This window comes from Paramormyrops kingsleyae, chromosome 14 (genome assembly GCF_048594095.1).
Source record: "Paramormyrops kingsleyae isolate MSU_618 chromosome 14, PKINGS_0.4, whole genome shotgun sequence".
Taxonomy (NCBI): domain Eukaryota; kingdom Metazoa; phylum Chordata; class Actinopteri; order Osteoglossiformes; family Mormyridae; genus Paramormyrops; species Paramormyrops kingsleyae.
In genome coordinates this window covers 22664724-22680848 of record NC_132810.1, presented here as the reverse complement: position 1 = coordinate 22680848, position 16125 = coordinate 22664724, and the positions used below count along the sequence as shown (strand labels likewise).

Sequence of the window (16125 nt, the reverse complement as noted above, 5' to 3'; positions counted from 1 at the left end):
ATTCAACACTTATCAGGTTCCTGAAATGGTTATTTTAAACTGTAATATATAAGGAAAGGAACTGAAAGATAACCAAACCACTCTGTAAAAACTCTGGTGGACTGTTTATTAATCACTGTGATGCCAAAAGGTGCAGCCTTTGTGAACTTAGGTGTAATTTTTATGTAATTTTCAAAAGCAGGATGCATGACGACGTGAATGGTAAGTGTTATCTCAGGTTCCTGATTGGCACATTCAGAAATACAGCATGAGAATATACTGTGAATGTTTATGTAGTAACAGACAAGGTGGAAGAAGGCCCTGTTTATACAGATAAGTGAGATTAAATTTAATATGAATAATACCCTTGTTTTTGATACAGAGAAGAGTTATGGTCTACTGCTGCATTTCTCAAACTGGTCCTTGGGGGGACCCCCAAACAGTCCACATTTTTGCTCCCTCCCAGCTCTCTGTCAGACAGTCCACATTTTCGTTACAAGGAGCTGGTGGGAGCAAAAATATGGACCGTCTGGGGTTCCCAGAGGGACTGATCTACAGTATAAGCATGTGTGTGATTTATCCCCACTGATGCCATATTAATATTACTGAAGCACAAAATCATCCAGTAGTGAAGTTCGGCTTTTGTGTTGGAATTATGAGAGACGCTTGTTACAGATGGCCTGTAAATTCCAAATCTGAATCTGACAATTACTTTTTCTTTCCATGTTCAAAAGAATAGTACTAGTTCCTTTTTATGGGGCATATATTTAATCTGGATTAAATGTTTCAATTGTTTCAACACATCTGAATCTCCAGTCATGATTTCCTTAAACTGCACTCGCTGCAATTCTACAAGGGCATATTCTAGTAATAGATGCAATGTACTGTACAGTCTATTAAGCAGAAGCTGTAACAAATGAGTCTAGTCAGATGGACCACATTATCCCAACAATCTGATGCTCCCCCACCTATAAGACAAATGATGATTCAGCTGTACGTGGTACAGAATGTCTCTCCCCAGTATGAGTAATGGAGTAGCAGTTAGATGTAGGTTGTCAGGGATTGGTTCGTTTATTTCTCACCATTGGCCAAACCAACGGCTCCCTGTAGGGCAGATAACCAGCTGACTTTCTCCTCCTCTGTATCTGTGGCACAGATCCACTGGCGCTTTGGGCTCTCCAGCACAAACGCATTCTTCACATCTAGGAGAGGAAAAAGGGAAAAGCAGCTTTGCCAGACGGCAGATGGCACGCTGGTTTGAAATGTGGGCTTCTAAGCTGAATTCCTGGATGTGCTCTGCTGTAATACTCTGTAATAATCACAATTCTCTTTGGGGGTGCATTGTTTCACATTGTATTATTAGCTATTCTAACTTTAGGTATTTTACAGGGATTATATCAGTAAAAGTGGTAGTAGCTAAGTTATTGCAGGACTGCAATCTATAGTCCTGTCTCTATGTGCAGAAAAACAGAACATTGCAAGATTTAAATAATCTAATATAAGCCTATGCGGTGACGTCTGCGGGTGTGCCTACATTTTGTGTCCGTGATGTCACGCAGGGTCAGCACACGCAGCGCCACCGAGGCCAGGAAGGTGTGTGACGTCTTACAGCCGTGCCAGAAGGGCAGGTGGGCCACACTCCTCCGAGTCAGAACCAGCGCATCATTAAACAAGAAGAGGCCCAGATCATCCACCTGCTCATAGACCCTTGTCACACAGTGATTGGGGTTATCAAAAGAGAAGTACTGACTAAGGCAACAGGCATTTTAGTGCTTGGACATTAAAGATTGACAGGTAATTTACTTAGCAGACAGGATTATCCAAATCAATGTAAAATTGAACGCCGAGTTAGACTGTCCTTGGAGCAATAAGGGGTTAAGAGCCTTGCTCAAGGGCCCAATGCTGAAATCACTCTGGCCACTCTGGGATTTGAGCCAACAACCTTCTGATCAAAGGCACAGAATCCTAACACATTGAGCCACACACCACGCATGACTTGTTACAAGATTGTATTTATACATTTTAGTCAAGGGCTCTGGCACAGTATATTTCTCTTGTTTTATGCTTATCCGGTAAGAAGTACTACTTTTTAAAGAGAATGCGTATCTTGTAAAATGCCTGGTGAGGTGTGCACTGCGAAGATGCTTTCAGCCGAGTCTGACCAGACTATCATTGTGTGCACCTGAGTGGAGCAGCGATGTCATAGTCTGGGATGCTCAGCAGAGCCGCCTCTTGTGATGTGATGAGACGCCGGTTCCCCTCCTGGAGGCTCTGCAGGGTGCACAATTTATTTAAAACTACAAAGTACAAATTACCTACACCAGCCACTCACAATGCAGTGGCTGGTGTAGGTAATAAATTAAACAAAAGTGCCCTTGCAGACGAAAATGTTTCAGATACATAGAGGTATAACAACAATGACAGTTTCATAATGCATTTTTGAGTCATTCAGTACACCGCGTTCTACTAAACATCTAGAAGGCATGAAGAGTGGTTTTGAAAGTTTATTTCCAATAATGAAATTAAGTTGCATGAGACCTTGAAGGGATTCACAAGTTATTAGAAAGGATGTAACCTTACTGGGCAGCTCTGAATCATCCTCTGAGTCTCCAGTATCTTCGAGTCTCCGTCTGCATGCTGTTTCAACTGTCATGTGGAAATCCAGTGTGGTTACAACTTGTGGTCTTGGTTTCATTGTGGTTTGTCATTTAATATGTACCAGTTCTGTCATACACAGAAATGAGTCAGTCTCCAGATGTGCGAATTATGAGTGAGGACGACTAAAGTGGACTCGTTACTGGTATTCTGCAAAATTATAGGAAGACATTTTTTTTCCATCATTTAAAAGCTATATGGGAATTAATGCACTTCAAGTTACTGAGCAATCCACGCATTTATTAAGCTGATCTGTTAAGTGTTTCTTTTCAGAAGAAAGAATACCAAGAAAGTCCATTTTTGCAATGGGTTATACAACAGATAAATAGGTAAGACTGATGATAATCTTTGTCACTCCACATAGAGCAGTGAAAAGTCATTTAGTAGCACCAGTAGTACCAGCCAGCAGAATAGCAGATGTAATATGCATAGATAAGGGCAATAAATAAAGAAATACGCAATATACAAAGAAGTGTGAGACCAGACATATATGTAAAGCGTTTGTGGAAGGGTGAAAAATGGTAACAATGTAACAAATCAAACAGGAGCAAATGGCTAAATTTATGATGATTGTGATGAATTATGAATAAAAAGAATACAATGGCTGTCAGGCAGGCAGGCTGCGGCGTACCTTGCGGAGAAAGACCCTGTAGCTTCTCAGAACTTCCAGCACGGAGCTCAAATGTGACGAGTCGGGATGCTCCGGGGCCGTGTGCAGGAAGGCGGCCTGGAACAGCGTCAGGTACTCCTCGATACGAGACGAGGGCAGCAGTAGCAGCTCCTGAAGGCTAAGTGTGCAACATAGATGCATCAAACGCTGACACAAAGTCCTAGCATAGTTGCCTTTTTAGTTAATTACTCTTAGTATACACCCTTATATATGCTAAGTAATTATTTATCCAAAGCATCTTATACTTTAATATTTCACTGGAAAAGTATGCTTGGCTAGTATGAGATGGTACTTAGCTTCAAAGTTCAGGTCCTTCTACTAATCTATAACTTTTCCACCATGAGACCAGATACTCAATAGTCTGACATTTAGCTCCTTGCAGGTGCCTCTTCACAAAACAGTACCTCAGCATGCTGGTGGCCAGAGTCCTGTCATGTCTCCTCAGAAAGGCCCGGAAAGTGGGGATCATCTCCCTACACTGCAAAAGGCACAAGTGTGGCAACTTAGGACATGCAGTGTTTCTTCCATCAGAGCACTATCCTGATAACTAAATGTTGTCTTTCTTGGGAGAGTTCCATCAGAATTCTGTTCTGATGAGTTTTTCTGAGGCACACTTACAAAAAATTTAAAAGAAACTGTCAGAACAACAACAATTTGTCTGCAAAGTTTGAAAATCATGGTAGTAATAAGATCCAACAAATACTTTGAGTTATGTTCACAAGGTGAAGTGTCTTCTGAAGTCACCCTTCCCTTTGCTGCTAAGTGGCCTTGCTTCAGTTTTGGTGTGACTAGTCTTCGAATTTGACCAGATTTCACAGATATTCACCATACAATGTCACTGCAACATTTGAAAAAGATATGTCTAATACTTTTTGAGTTATTGCACTAACAAAATAGTGTCTGCAGCGGTAGCAGACCAGTCCCAATACCTTACAGTTAAGCATTGTTTACTTGTGGAATTTTGTCTGAATTCTAAGAATTTTGTCTGAATTCTAATTCATTATATTTAAAATAACTTCCTTGTCTGAAGCCTTAGTTAAGTTATATGATTAACTCTCTCTTAATGCTAATTGGGTAACAGCCATCCTATCACAGTGGCCCCCTGAACCCACCCTGTCAATGGTCCGGAGGACAGTGGGATAGTTGTTGAAGAAGTTGGTGTAGGCCCTCAGCTTGGAACAGAGCTTGAGGCACACATCTCCGACATGCTGGACAGGCCCCTGGTCCTGCAGCCTCGCCATCAACTCCTCCAGGAAGACGCTATGAAAGGAGGACAGGATTGGTCATGATGCTGACTTTGAGTGAATCGGGTATACGCAGCTGACGAGGAGGTACTCTGTCAGAACAGAATGAGTCACTTATCACGGAAATAGAACGGGATGATGTTTAATTCATAGAGAAAATGAAGCTGTTAATGTAGTTATATTGTAATTTATTGTGCAGAATACAATTTCCAGATATAGTGGGGTGGAAAGCCACCTTTTTATGAATAACTGAGTCAGCGTGTTACAGCAGCTGCTACGAGCAGCCTACTTTAAACTTGTGTTCTTTCACCGTGACAATTACAGGGAGAAATACTCAATTAAAACAGGATAATGGATTTCACTCTGAAATGGTTTGAGAATGATCGCAAATAGCTTACACAGTCAAAAGAATTTTATTGTCAGACCTAAACTAGTTAGAAGTTCAGTACAAGTACAGTATGCCCATACTTGATTTATTACTGAATATGGTTGCCATTCAAGTTAAAATTCTTGACGTTAATAAATTTTGCCTGTGGTCAATAGAGTATATTCATTCATTCATTCTTTGCTAGGGATACACACGTGTTTATCTCCAAGATTTCCAGGACCGGGGAAAAGATTGTGAGGAGTTTGGAGGAACTGAGAATGGCCCGATTGGAGTCAAGGGCAGCCTTGAGGGGGCCAAAGTATACCCAGACGATGGCCTGTAGCAACCGTATGTAGACCTTCTCACTGTGGAGAAGTTCAGCAGTCACCATGGCCTGCAGAATGTAGAATACACCATGACACACACTACACACAAAGACATTATCCTCCTTCATATGTATGCTCTATAGGCCTGAAGTGTGTTGGTCTTCAAGCTCTTCTAATGTTGGACCACACACCAAACCAATGGCAAACAACTAGTGCCAAACAAGGCTGGTGAACAATCAGCTCCTATCCCCTCCCATCGATGGTTGAAAAATTGCACTCAAATGCACCAGCATGTCTAGAGGTCACAGTTGACGTACAGCACAATCAGGGAGATTTGCCGGCTACCTTTGACGCTAGTTCAGCATGCTAAATCAGCCAAAATAGTACCGATGTGAACCAATCTGTCTCTGACCATGCCGCATAGACTAGTACTACAGGCAGTCGCTGACTCTCACCGATATGCCCTGACAGCTTCCAACGTCTTGCTGTGTAGCATCCCTAAGTCGTAACCACTTGCTGTTAAGGTAGCCCCATAGTGGAAGCACTTAATTTCAACCAATCAGTTAGATACTTTGCTAAACTGAAAATCAACAAACACTATGTACCTCAAGGACAAGGTTCTCCAATTCCAGTCCTGGAGTGACAGAATCAAACTGCAGATTTTCCTGCACTTACACATCTTAATCAGCTTAAGGTTTAATAGGTGTGCTTCGACAGAGAAATCTGCAATCTGTGTTGGATTCTTACTGTTCAGAACCGGAATTGGGGAATGCAATGGCTTAGAAGTGCAATACACACTTTTCACAGTGTCACACCAACACACACACAGTAATGTCAAACCTAGGGATATACCTGTGGTATCAGGCTAATGTGATTCTGGGCGCCAGTCTGATTCCTTTGCGTCATGACACTATCGGTCCTGTCTGCACAGATCTCCTCGGATCTTCTTTGCAAGAACAAGGAAAGGTACTGCAGGGGATTGTCCTACAATTCCACCACAGAAAGGAAGAGCAGTGAGACCTTTCTGACAAAATGAAACTGAAGATACTTGATCAGCCACACTAATAAGATGGATGCTTACACAGGGCTCTCTGGACAGTGCAGCCAAACCCTCAGCTAAAGCTTGGGTCACCTCTGAATTGGCGTGGAACTCACATGGGACAACTGTATCCCACAGAAACTGGCCTGTGTGAGCAAAATAAGAACAAAATAAATATCCCTTATTACTTAAAGTTCATTTTATTAAGTATACTTCTTGGAACTAAATTTGCCCACTTTTGGTTTATTAAAGTATATATTTTAAGTGTATTTATTTAAAGACTATAAAAGATAGGACAGTGATTTTTGCGGCACAAACGCAGCACTAACAAGCCCGGTTTCAGGTCTGAACAGCTTTGTAGGGGGGCTGGCTGAACTTTTGACTTTTACAAAAAACCTTTAATATCTCATAAAGTAAAAGAGATAGAACATTCATTTGTGTGGCACGAACAAGCAGTTCGTTAGTGCTGTGTTTGTGCTTGTTTGTGTAGCAAAAATCACTGTCCTATCTTTTAGTTTTAAATAAATACATTTAAAATATATACTTTAATAAACTAAAAGTGGGCCAATTTAGCCCCAAGAAGTATACTTAATAAAATGAATTTTAAGTATGCTTTTTTTTGATAAGGGATGTCTCTACTGCAGATACAACCAGGCCACTTTTCAAACACTAACATCTCTTCAATGTATTTTCCTCAATATTTAAATATTTCCTTAAAAATTAGTTAATAAAGAAAACTCACAACAAAGTGCAAACAAAACAGGTGTACCCTGCATAATTTTAGCTATGGTATATTTGTAACACTGTGTGCATTAATGCTTTGCTGATTGATTGGATTATATGATAAAAACAAACTAGACATCACCATCATGGATATTTTGAAGCGTTCCTCCAGTCAGGTCTGGGTTAAACCAGCACACATTCAGCCTCTCTTCAGTACATATGTCTCTTTCCCTTTCGGTGCCTCACCTATCGCCCGGCCTCTTATCTCCTGAGAGAGTGCTTTCAGCTGGGGCCCCAGCTGCACCCTGATGGTGCCCAGGGTCTCCTCCAACCGCTCCGCTTGCCTCGCCCAACTCAGCAGCTCGGCCTCACCAAAATACAGCCTGGGGGGGAACTCTGCCCCTCCTGACCACTCACTTAGAACTAGGGCATAGCAACAAATAACTCATCATATTAAAATACAAGGATATAAAGCCTAAATATTTCAGCATCTTATGAAAATTTGTACATTTTATCAGGTCCTAGTCTTTTTTTTTTTTAAAGAGATCAGATTTTTATAGATAATAAACTTTACATTTAATATTCATTTACTTCACTTTAATTGCTCTCATAACTACGATCTCTGTTGGTTCTGTAAATAGCATATAACCCCCCCCCCCCATGCTCACTCTGTTGGTACGATCCAGTTGCCAGCCCAGTGGGAGCGCAGACAGTCAGACCTGTCAGAGTGGAGAGCTTCACCATCAGCTCGGTTCCTGTCACTGACAGCGACAAAACATGAGGGCTGGGATGTGACAACAGCCATGATTTATAAAGGGGGACCAGATGTCTCAATGGCTTCAGAAATAAATCTGACAAAGGTGAAATGTTTTTCTCAGAATTGCTCCTCATGCGGGGAAAATAAACAGTGAGGTCTATTTCTCAAAATTGCTAAGTGATTTTATAATGACATGTCCCCTATTCATTCATTCAGTAACAAACAAATGTCAGGAAACAATAAGGAATTGTTCAATTTAAGTGTAAAACACTCTGCTATACGATAGCTGCATTTAAATACTTTGAGAATTTTTAAAAACGTCCTCTCAAATGAGCTAAGCTGGTCAAGAGATTAAAACTAGTTTAAGTGGCCAAGTATGAGGCATTGGTGAGAAAGACAGGAGTGTTTCTCATAGCTGAACAAGCTTCTAGTTCCTCTGATTTTAACAATGACACACAGCAACAGCACATAAAGAAACATTGACCGGCAGACACAATGTAAGATGTGTAAACCTGAAGCTGCTAGAGGGGTAAAGATGAACAGACTTGCTCCTTGTGTTGGTGGTGATACCCAGCCAGCCAATCTCTCCCAGAACTGCCTAACATCGGGCCGCAGCACTGACTTCTGCGTCACCCTGCAGCCTGTGGGAAGGGACAGCCCAGTGCTTGTCTTAATAACTCCTGCCCAAATGAGGAAATATCTGAGATTCATGCATGAAGGAAAACCACACTAAATTCAACCATAAATCAGCGCGGACATATAAAACAGAGAAGTGGAAATGATCTTTCACAGCAACCTTAAGCAATCCTAAAACTGAATGCTAATAACTCATACTTAAAAATTCAGAATTTATTACAGGATGTTATTTCAATTCAATTTACTTAATTTTGATATAGGGCCTTTCACAACAGAGTCACCCCAAGGCCCTTGGGTGTGTTGGGGTACATCACAACATCACTACAACATCATTAAGAGAGAAGAAAGGAAGGAAGGAAAGAACCAGGTGACAATGGAGGAGAGGAACCAAAAACCTCCAAGGAGGGAGGAAAAGAACCACTGAGGGTCCAAGGTGTTTTTCTGTGTTCAATCTCTGTTCAATGTTCTCCGTGCCATATAAGTCAGCAGTTTATCTGAGGTATACTGAGGGGTAACGCAGGGCACTGCAGTATGTATATGTATAGTGATTTATTAGGTAATATGAAAGGATATTACATCTACCTTGTAAAAGGTCAAGCTCCTCCGCATCTCCTTCTGCCAGAACCGCCACACTCTGGACCATCACTCCCTGCAGCAACCTCTCCACCCTGAAGAGCAGAGCTTCCAGAGTGCTCCCTCTGTGGTCGTACAGCAAAGGCACCACTGCAGAGCGTGCAGCTGACAGCAGCAGCTGTGCATAAGCAGGTGAGTGTTATGGGGGGAGGGGGGGAAATGTCACTAAAAGAGCCACTTTAACAAGCCTGTCCAGAACACTGGGTCAAAGCTGACTGGCTGAGTCATTTTTTTCATCAACAATTATTTTTTAGCGCTATGGTCCCTCTTCTGCTTTATTTTGCTGAATTAGCATCCTGTAGCATTGCATTGCACCATTCTGCATCTCAGCATCTCCAGCATCACCATCTCCTACCTCATATGCTGGTACCCTGGAGGAGACCAGGAGCAGGTGGAGGGGAGGCTGACGTGGCAGAATGTGAGATTCACCTTCTGTCCGGTAACTGAAAACAGGAAAGGACGTTTTACACACATCCCATCCAGATCAAATACTGTAAATCATAATATTCTTTTGTCCGCCTATGTAACTGCTTATTAGGGCTGGGTGATATATCAATAAAATATCGTTCCAACCACAATGCTACCCCTATAAACATTAATTTTGTCATCAATTTTAATGTTGTGGGTATCGTAGTATAGTCAAGTCACTTGTTTTCTTGCATAACTAACAGTTAAAATGCACTATTTTTAATCAAATTCTATCAAGGTATGAGTCTGTTGTTGCTGTAATTTATCATCATACTTGTCACATGCCCCTATTAGTAAAGAAATCTGGTTATCATAATTCCTGTCATATTTTACAGTTTCCTACATTTTATCTTTGAATCTTTGACTTTTAGAATATCGTGATAAATTTCGCTATTGTGAAAATATCTGAAAATATCATGATCATTTTTTAGGGCATATCACCCAGCCATACTGCTTATCAGATAAAACATTTCTGTGACATAGCATATTTTATAAAAACAAATCTTCACATAAAACGCCTTTTTAACATTTTACCTTTTAAACCTACTCCAAAATTGGTGCAATCTTAAATGTCGCAGTTTAAACATAGCCTGAAATTAGCTGAAATAGGAAAATCAGTAGCCTCCAAACCTCTTAGTAGACCCTTTGTATAGTGATTGCATGGAGCTGGTCACATGACTGCTCATCAGCAGGGATCCCTCAGTGGAGGAGAGCCAACCTCCCCGATCCCTTAGCAGCGATAGGCTGGACTGTGAGCGAATTCTCTCCTGAACATGCAGGACACAAAATGAAGGCAATCTGGCACCCACAGCAAACATGGCATCATCACTAGTGCCATCTTTGCCACAATCACTAGTGATTCTGGTATGCATTTAACAACTTTAACAACTGCATTAGGTCTATCCAGTGCAGTGCAGAGACCTGACTCATCTCCTTTGGTTTCATTGATGCCCAAGACGTCTGTGAAGAACAGACACATTCCCATTGTGAATGTAGGGCAGTGGCTTCTAACCGTTTTTTCAGCAAGAGCTACTTTTACGAAGAAAATACTCTAGCAAGATACCGAATCATGACAAACCTATATTTTGGCAATTGGGGGGTGGGGGAGGTTGGATGTTGTGTCATAATGTACTAGAGACATTTTGCTGATTGACCTGTCAATTGGGATTAACCTGGTAGGCTGCCACTAAAGCAGAGGATGCCATTGACTGTCTTACCCCTAAAAGCACCAAAGCAGCTCTCATGTCCTGCTGGCCCAAACTTGCCCAGAGCTTCTCCCTACGGATGTTAGGACTGGTTGCCCCCGATGACCAGCTGCTACTCAGCCAGGCATGTCTAGACATCAGCATACCTCCTGTGGTAGTAAGCATTTTAAAAAGTATTCATCCATCCATCTCCTAACCACTGATCCTAGTCAGAGCAGTAGGGGGTGGATTGGAGCCCTATTCCATGCAGCAGAGGATGGGTGGGACACACCCTGGGCAAGATGCAGGGCACACACTTATACTTTATGGGCAATCTAGAGACACAAATTAGCCTAACTGCATGTCTGTGGACTATGGGAAGAAAACCAGAGGAAACACAAGCAAGAGAGGAAGAACATGCAAATGCCACACATTCAGCAGAGGTGGAATTTCAAACCCCCAATCTTGGATCCGTAAGCCATCATGCCACCCAAAAAACATTCAGTTTGTCCTAAATTAATCAAGAAGAAGGGAACAGTTCTGAGTGTTACTCTTCTAATTTATGCATTTTCATTTAGTAAAGATGCTCAGATTATTGGACTCAAAGGTATGAGAGTGGTTCACCAATTATTTAAGGGTATTAAGGCACTAACTAAACTCTTTTGCAAAACATATTTTTAGTTTCTAATGTGGCCGCAGTTTTGACAATGGGAAAGAAAACTCACTCTTGTGCTCCGCTGCCTTCTCCCGGATGCACTGTCTGATCCACCTCTCTTTCCGTCTCTCCTCCAGCTCCTCCTTGTCTTGTATGGGATCATTTAAGGTGCCGTAGATGTCCGCTGCCTCTCGGGGCGTCAGGTAGTCCAGGCTGGAGACACACACTATATAGTGCCTTTTCCAGGCTCCGTACTCCAGGTCGGTGGGGGTGAAGGGGAGAAACCAGCCACGCTTTATGCACTTTGGGGCCCAAAGACAGTCCTGGATCCACCCATGAGAAACAAAGTCACAGGTCCATGAAGCTCTGCAGGAATGCATGCTTAATGATGCCGAACAGGGTCAAATGGCTAAAGCATAGTATCACTGTCCAAAGAAAAACACGTCTCCAAAAATCTGTGAAAAAATCTCAGAAGCTACTTTACAAAGTAAACCTAAAATGATGTAATGACATACCCTTAGCATCACAAACAGAAACCTATCTTTGCATAGCCTTCAGTGAACGGTTTAATGTTTCATATGGACTTACGTGGCAAATATGTCAGTGTCTGCAAGATACAAACTTATCTTGCTTTATATTCACAATTAACAATTATGTTACTCAGCTAGGTTTCTAGCCATCAATGTTAAGTTGCTAAAACTGGCGATATAAAGTAACCCATCCAAATCACCATCATGAAAATTAATGTTAGGCCTAACTAGTCAGTGGCGGAGCCAGAGGGGTGTCCGGGGTGGCACCCCTGACATCCGATTGGCCACCCCGGGTGCCACCCCAAAATTTTATTTGCTGCTGGCAGTTCCTGATGCTGATTGACATCTCATTTGTCTAAAGAAGTTTTTGAATTTTGCCGGCAACGCTGCTCAAGCTATTTTCAAATCAAAGATGAGCCAAAGACAAGAGCATGGTTTCAAGATAAAACGAATAACAAAACATCATATTTGGAATACGTTTTATAGTTTATTATAAGGTTTGTTTGCTGAGTAACGTTTATTATCCGCTGTGTAAGTTAACGAGGCGCCGACGAAATCAGTTAACTTAATGAGATTAGAGAGATCAATTCGCACTTTAGACAGTTAACGCATACTTCATCTGTGCTAGTATTACATGCACATACCATGTATGTAAGTTATTATATTTAATTTACGATGCTCAGATATTTTGCTAATATGGGGAAGTAATGTTAGGCTAGCTGTTTGTGAGTTAAATTTAGTTGAAATGGAATAGCCAGCTCATATACTTTCTTCAGAATAATGTTATTTAGATCGGTTGCTGATTTTAATGTGCAGGTATGATAATGTTTATTTTTAATTAGGATAAATACAGTATGTTTCTAACTGGATCAGATGTAACCAGACTGTAATATTTTTGCACAGGGTCAATTAAACATGAAAAGAAAGGGCGAGATATCAGACTTCTTTATAAAGAAGCACAAACAGACAGATCAGGTTCAAACAGACCCTACCCTTTGCACTGGATCCCACAGCAGCTCCATACCTGAGACTAGTCAGAGTCAATGTGGTCAGACTACAGATCCACCAGCAGGTCAGAGCATCTACCAGGCAATTACATGTTTCAACCAATGTTAGAATTTAAGTTGAGCTTCAGGAAAGTTCAATTAAAAAAAATCAAATCCTGTCATTACTTATTGACTCACAACAAAGTGAGTAGATGATGAGTAAATTATTATATTTTCATATTTTGAATTATATGTTGGTAATGAAATAGATTTGGGTTTTCTAAACACTTTCATTGTGTTTGTGTGTGTGTGCATCTTTGTGACATATCAGGATACAAATTTGTATAATGGTATGAGTGTGACAGGTATTTCAGGGGAAGGTGACTTACGAGGACATTGCCCATGTCCCCATTTTTCAAAAGGCTTATAAATATTTTTAAATGTTCCCTGTGAGGGTTGGAATAGGGCAATAGAAAATAGTTTGTAGAGTATATAAACAATGGAAACCTATAGAATGTCCTCACAATTCACAAAAACGTGTGTGTGTGTGTGTGTGTGTGTGTGTGTGTTTTCACTATTCTATGAGAACTAATGGATTGTGTTGTAAATAGATGTATCAAGGGATGACACAGAGACCTCTGGCCGGCAAGACAGTGAGCCAGAGCTGACAGAAGATGTCATCGAGCCCCTTCCAGCTGCAGGGGCGGATTAAGGTGCACAGAGGCCCCTAGGCTACAGTAGTCTGTGGGCCCCCCAACCCCGCCCCCCTCCGCGCCAATGGTGGCCCCCTTGCAGGCTGGCTCACGTGGGGCCCCTAGGCTTAAGCCATATCTAGCCCGTGCGTTAATCCGCCCCTGTCCAGCTGCATCCGTATTTTTTGTTTGGTGGTTTTTTCTTTATGCTAATGTTTTTGTAAATTAACTCAGCATTGTTTTTGCAAATAAAACTTTTCAATTCCTTAATTTATTATTTCAACTTTATGCGTACAATGCGTGTGTGTGTGGACCCCCTGAAATAGCAGTGGCCACCCCCTGGCCACCCCATGTAAAAAATTGTAGCTCCGCCACTGTAACTAGTAGAAACACGAACACTAGTTAAAGAGATACTTCATACTTGACTTTTCATTGGTCAGTTGGATGTCAAACGCCATCAGTAGACAGAGGAGAATGGCCATATTCCATCTGTAGTTAAAAGTCACAATTGCTGACAACTAGACATACGCAGTTTCCATCTTCATAACTGCTAATTTTATGGAGTCATGTTGAGCCTGCAGACTATCCCAGGAAGCACAGAGCTTGGATTATGGGTGGGGGTGCCCTTACAATTGGAGCTAGAGTTAATGTTGCTATTTTATCATTTTAATTTTCGTTAACAAGAATATTTTTTCATTTTTAGTTTTTGTTAACAATAATAACCATTAATCCCACACTAAATCCCACACTGAATTAGCTGCCCCCTGATATGTCTCGACGTCACATACGGGTTAAATGCAGAGGACACATTTCGTTGTTGTGCACTGTGTGCTGTGGTGTGTCAACAATGACCACTGATCACTAAATTCTAAGAGCAATTAAGTGGTAACAGGTCACTTAGCTGCATGCAAAGTCTCACCAAGAACTCAGAACTGAAGCACAGTCCTGGAGTTGTAATACCACAGTGCTACCCATATGCCATATTAAAAAAATAAATCAACACACACACTATGTTCTGCACTGTACTGCCTCTCTGTGAATGAAAATGAGTTTTCTGTGTAAATTATACATTGCATATATATTGCTCTGTTATTGCAATAAACCCGAAACATTTTCAGAGCTACTTTTGAACCTGTGTGCCACTGACCTGCTCTGCAAGGAACTTCCAGTGCCAGCAAACCTGGGCGACGATGCAGAGCTCGCGCGGGTTCAGGAAGGACAGGATATAAAGGGACAGGAAGCGGGGCAACACACTGGTGAAGTCCATGTTGGTACTTGGAAAAGCATCCATGAACCAGTCTCTGGTGAACCTTGGACCGCAGAGAAAGACCAGCAGCTTCCAAAACACTGGTTATGTTAATTACATTTACAAAATGATGCTGTGGTAAAATATTACTTTACAAATTTTTGTAAATGTGTATGTACTGCATACTTAAGCTGAGATCTGGAGCATCTTCTTAGTATATCATGAATAAACTGTTTTCTTTGATTATCAGTCCACAGATCAAACCAGTGTAGTATGAGCGTTGTCCTTTCCTGAAAAAGCTATAGGGAAAAAAACAATTTATATTGTGTTTCTAGTTTAAAGTAACCATCAACCAATCAGTAACAGGCTATATAGATTTAATACTGAATATTTTTCTCGCATTAAATTCACCGGTGAGTTGCATATTAAATGTTATTATAAGTGTGACCGGAGAAAGCGGCAGGTGTCTGACCTGGTGATTCGCTGGCCTATTGACAATTGGTGTCCAAGTACTTAGACGGGTCTCAGATGCGACCAGTAAATCTTCAGTCAGTGCTGTTCGAAAATCTGTGGTATTGAAATGCCGCTGCTTTACACTGTGGGTACTTGCTCTTCCTCTGGATTTTAACAAATCCGCTCCCAGGGTTTCCATTGTAAGTAGAAGGATATCTGAAACATTAACATTTTATACGATTGCGCAGTGAGACTGGTCACAACGAAGAGAATAATGTCCCCAGAAAACCACGACAACTCTTACAACATGTGGAAAGTAGAATACATGAGGGTTAGGGCCGTTACACAAACTAAGCTTATTGCAAATCAAGTGCGAAACGTATGTCTACGTGTTCATTCTTAAGAATCAATAGAATGAAAATGATCGCCAAATTAGACACGCAGTCTTTCATTTTACCGTCAGGGTGAGTGCCTATATTTTTCTTGCCGGATATTACAAGCTGTTTAGTTCTTCACAACAAGCGCAGGTTCCCTTAGAAACGAGATAACAAACCCGTCAGCTGGTCACCGGTGACCCTTTCGCTGTATAGACATTTATATGGTCTTGTATACAATACTAAACAAGCTATATAGCTTGTTTTGTAGCTCAGCGTTTAAATTAAATATCACGGAAATGTTGAATTAAATGAGTAAACAAATGAGCGGTGTATATAATTTAATCCAGAAATATTTTTTTAAAGTTAAAAACATTTTTTTTACTGTTAAACATCAATTTAGAGTAAACTTTTTTGTTTTATATAAATAAATATTGAAATATCTTTTGAATTAGTTAAATGTCAGAATAAAGAGAGAGAGAGAGAGAGAGAGATGTCTATTTTTTTT

The 16125-nt window shown here is 41.1% G+C and overlaps 1 protein-coding gene across 3 annotated transcripts in view; it reads right to left on the bottom strand.

The window, feature by feature from the left end:
- Positions 1–85: 85 nt before the first annotated feature.
- Positions 86–16125, bottom strand: part of ect2l (epithelial cell transforming 2 like) — a 32218-nt gene continuing 16178 nt past the window's right edge. The window contains exons 1-22 of one of the 3 annotated variants that reach the window (XM_023794339.2): positions 15701–15790; positions 15263–15459; positions 14977–15089; positions 14692–14854; positions 11407–11659; positions 10715–10851; positions 10128–10264; positions 9385–9472; positions 8979–9147; positions 8273–8401; positions 7672–7764; positions 7250–7426; positions 6323–6426; positions 6094–6225; positions 5131–5309; positions 4417–4564; positions 3709–3782; positions 3266–3422; positions 2560–2625; positions 2162–2250; positions 1514–1686; positions 86–1181 (exon numbers count right to left, since the gene is read on the bottom strand). In XM_023794339.2, coding sequence (XP_023650107.2) covers positions 1051–1181; positions 1514–1686; positions 2162–2250; positions 2560–2625; positions 3266–3422; positions 3709–3782; positions 4417–4564; positions 5131–5309; positions 6094–6225; positions 6323–6426; positions 7250–7426; positions 7672–7764; positions 8273–8401; positions 8979–9147; positions 9385–9472; positions 10128–10264; positions 10715–10851; positions 11407–11659; positions 14692–14854; positions 14977–15089; positions 15263–15442 — 2892 coding nt within the window. In that variant the 5' untranslated portion in view covers positions 15443–15459; positions 15701–15790 and the 3' untranslated portion in view covers positions 86–1050. Of the gene's footprint in view, positions 1182–1513; positions 1687–2161; positions 2251–2559; positions 2626–3265; positions 3423–3708; positions 3783–4416; positions 4565–5130; positions 5310–6093; positions 6226–6322; positions 6427–7249; positions 7427–7671; positions 7765–8272; positions 8402–8978; positions 9148–9384; positions 9473–10127; positions 10265–10714; positions 10852–11406; positions 11660–14691; positions 14892–14976; positions 15090–15262; positions 15460–15700; positions 15791–16125 lie in introns of those variants that run through there. The other 2 variants (XM_072698848.1, XM_023794340.2) reach the window with 2 other exon arrangements.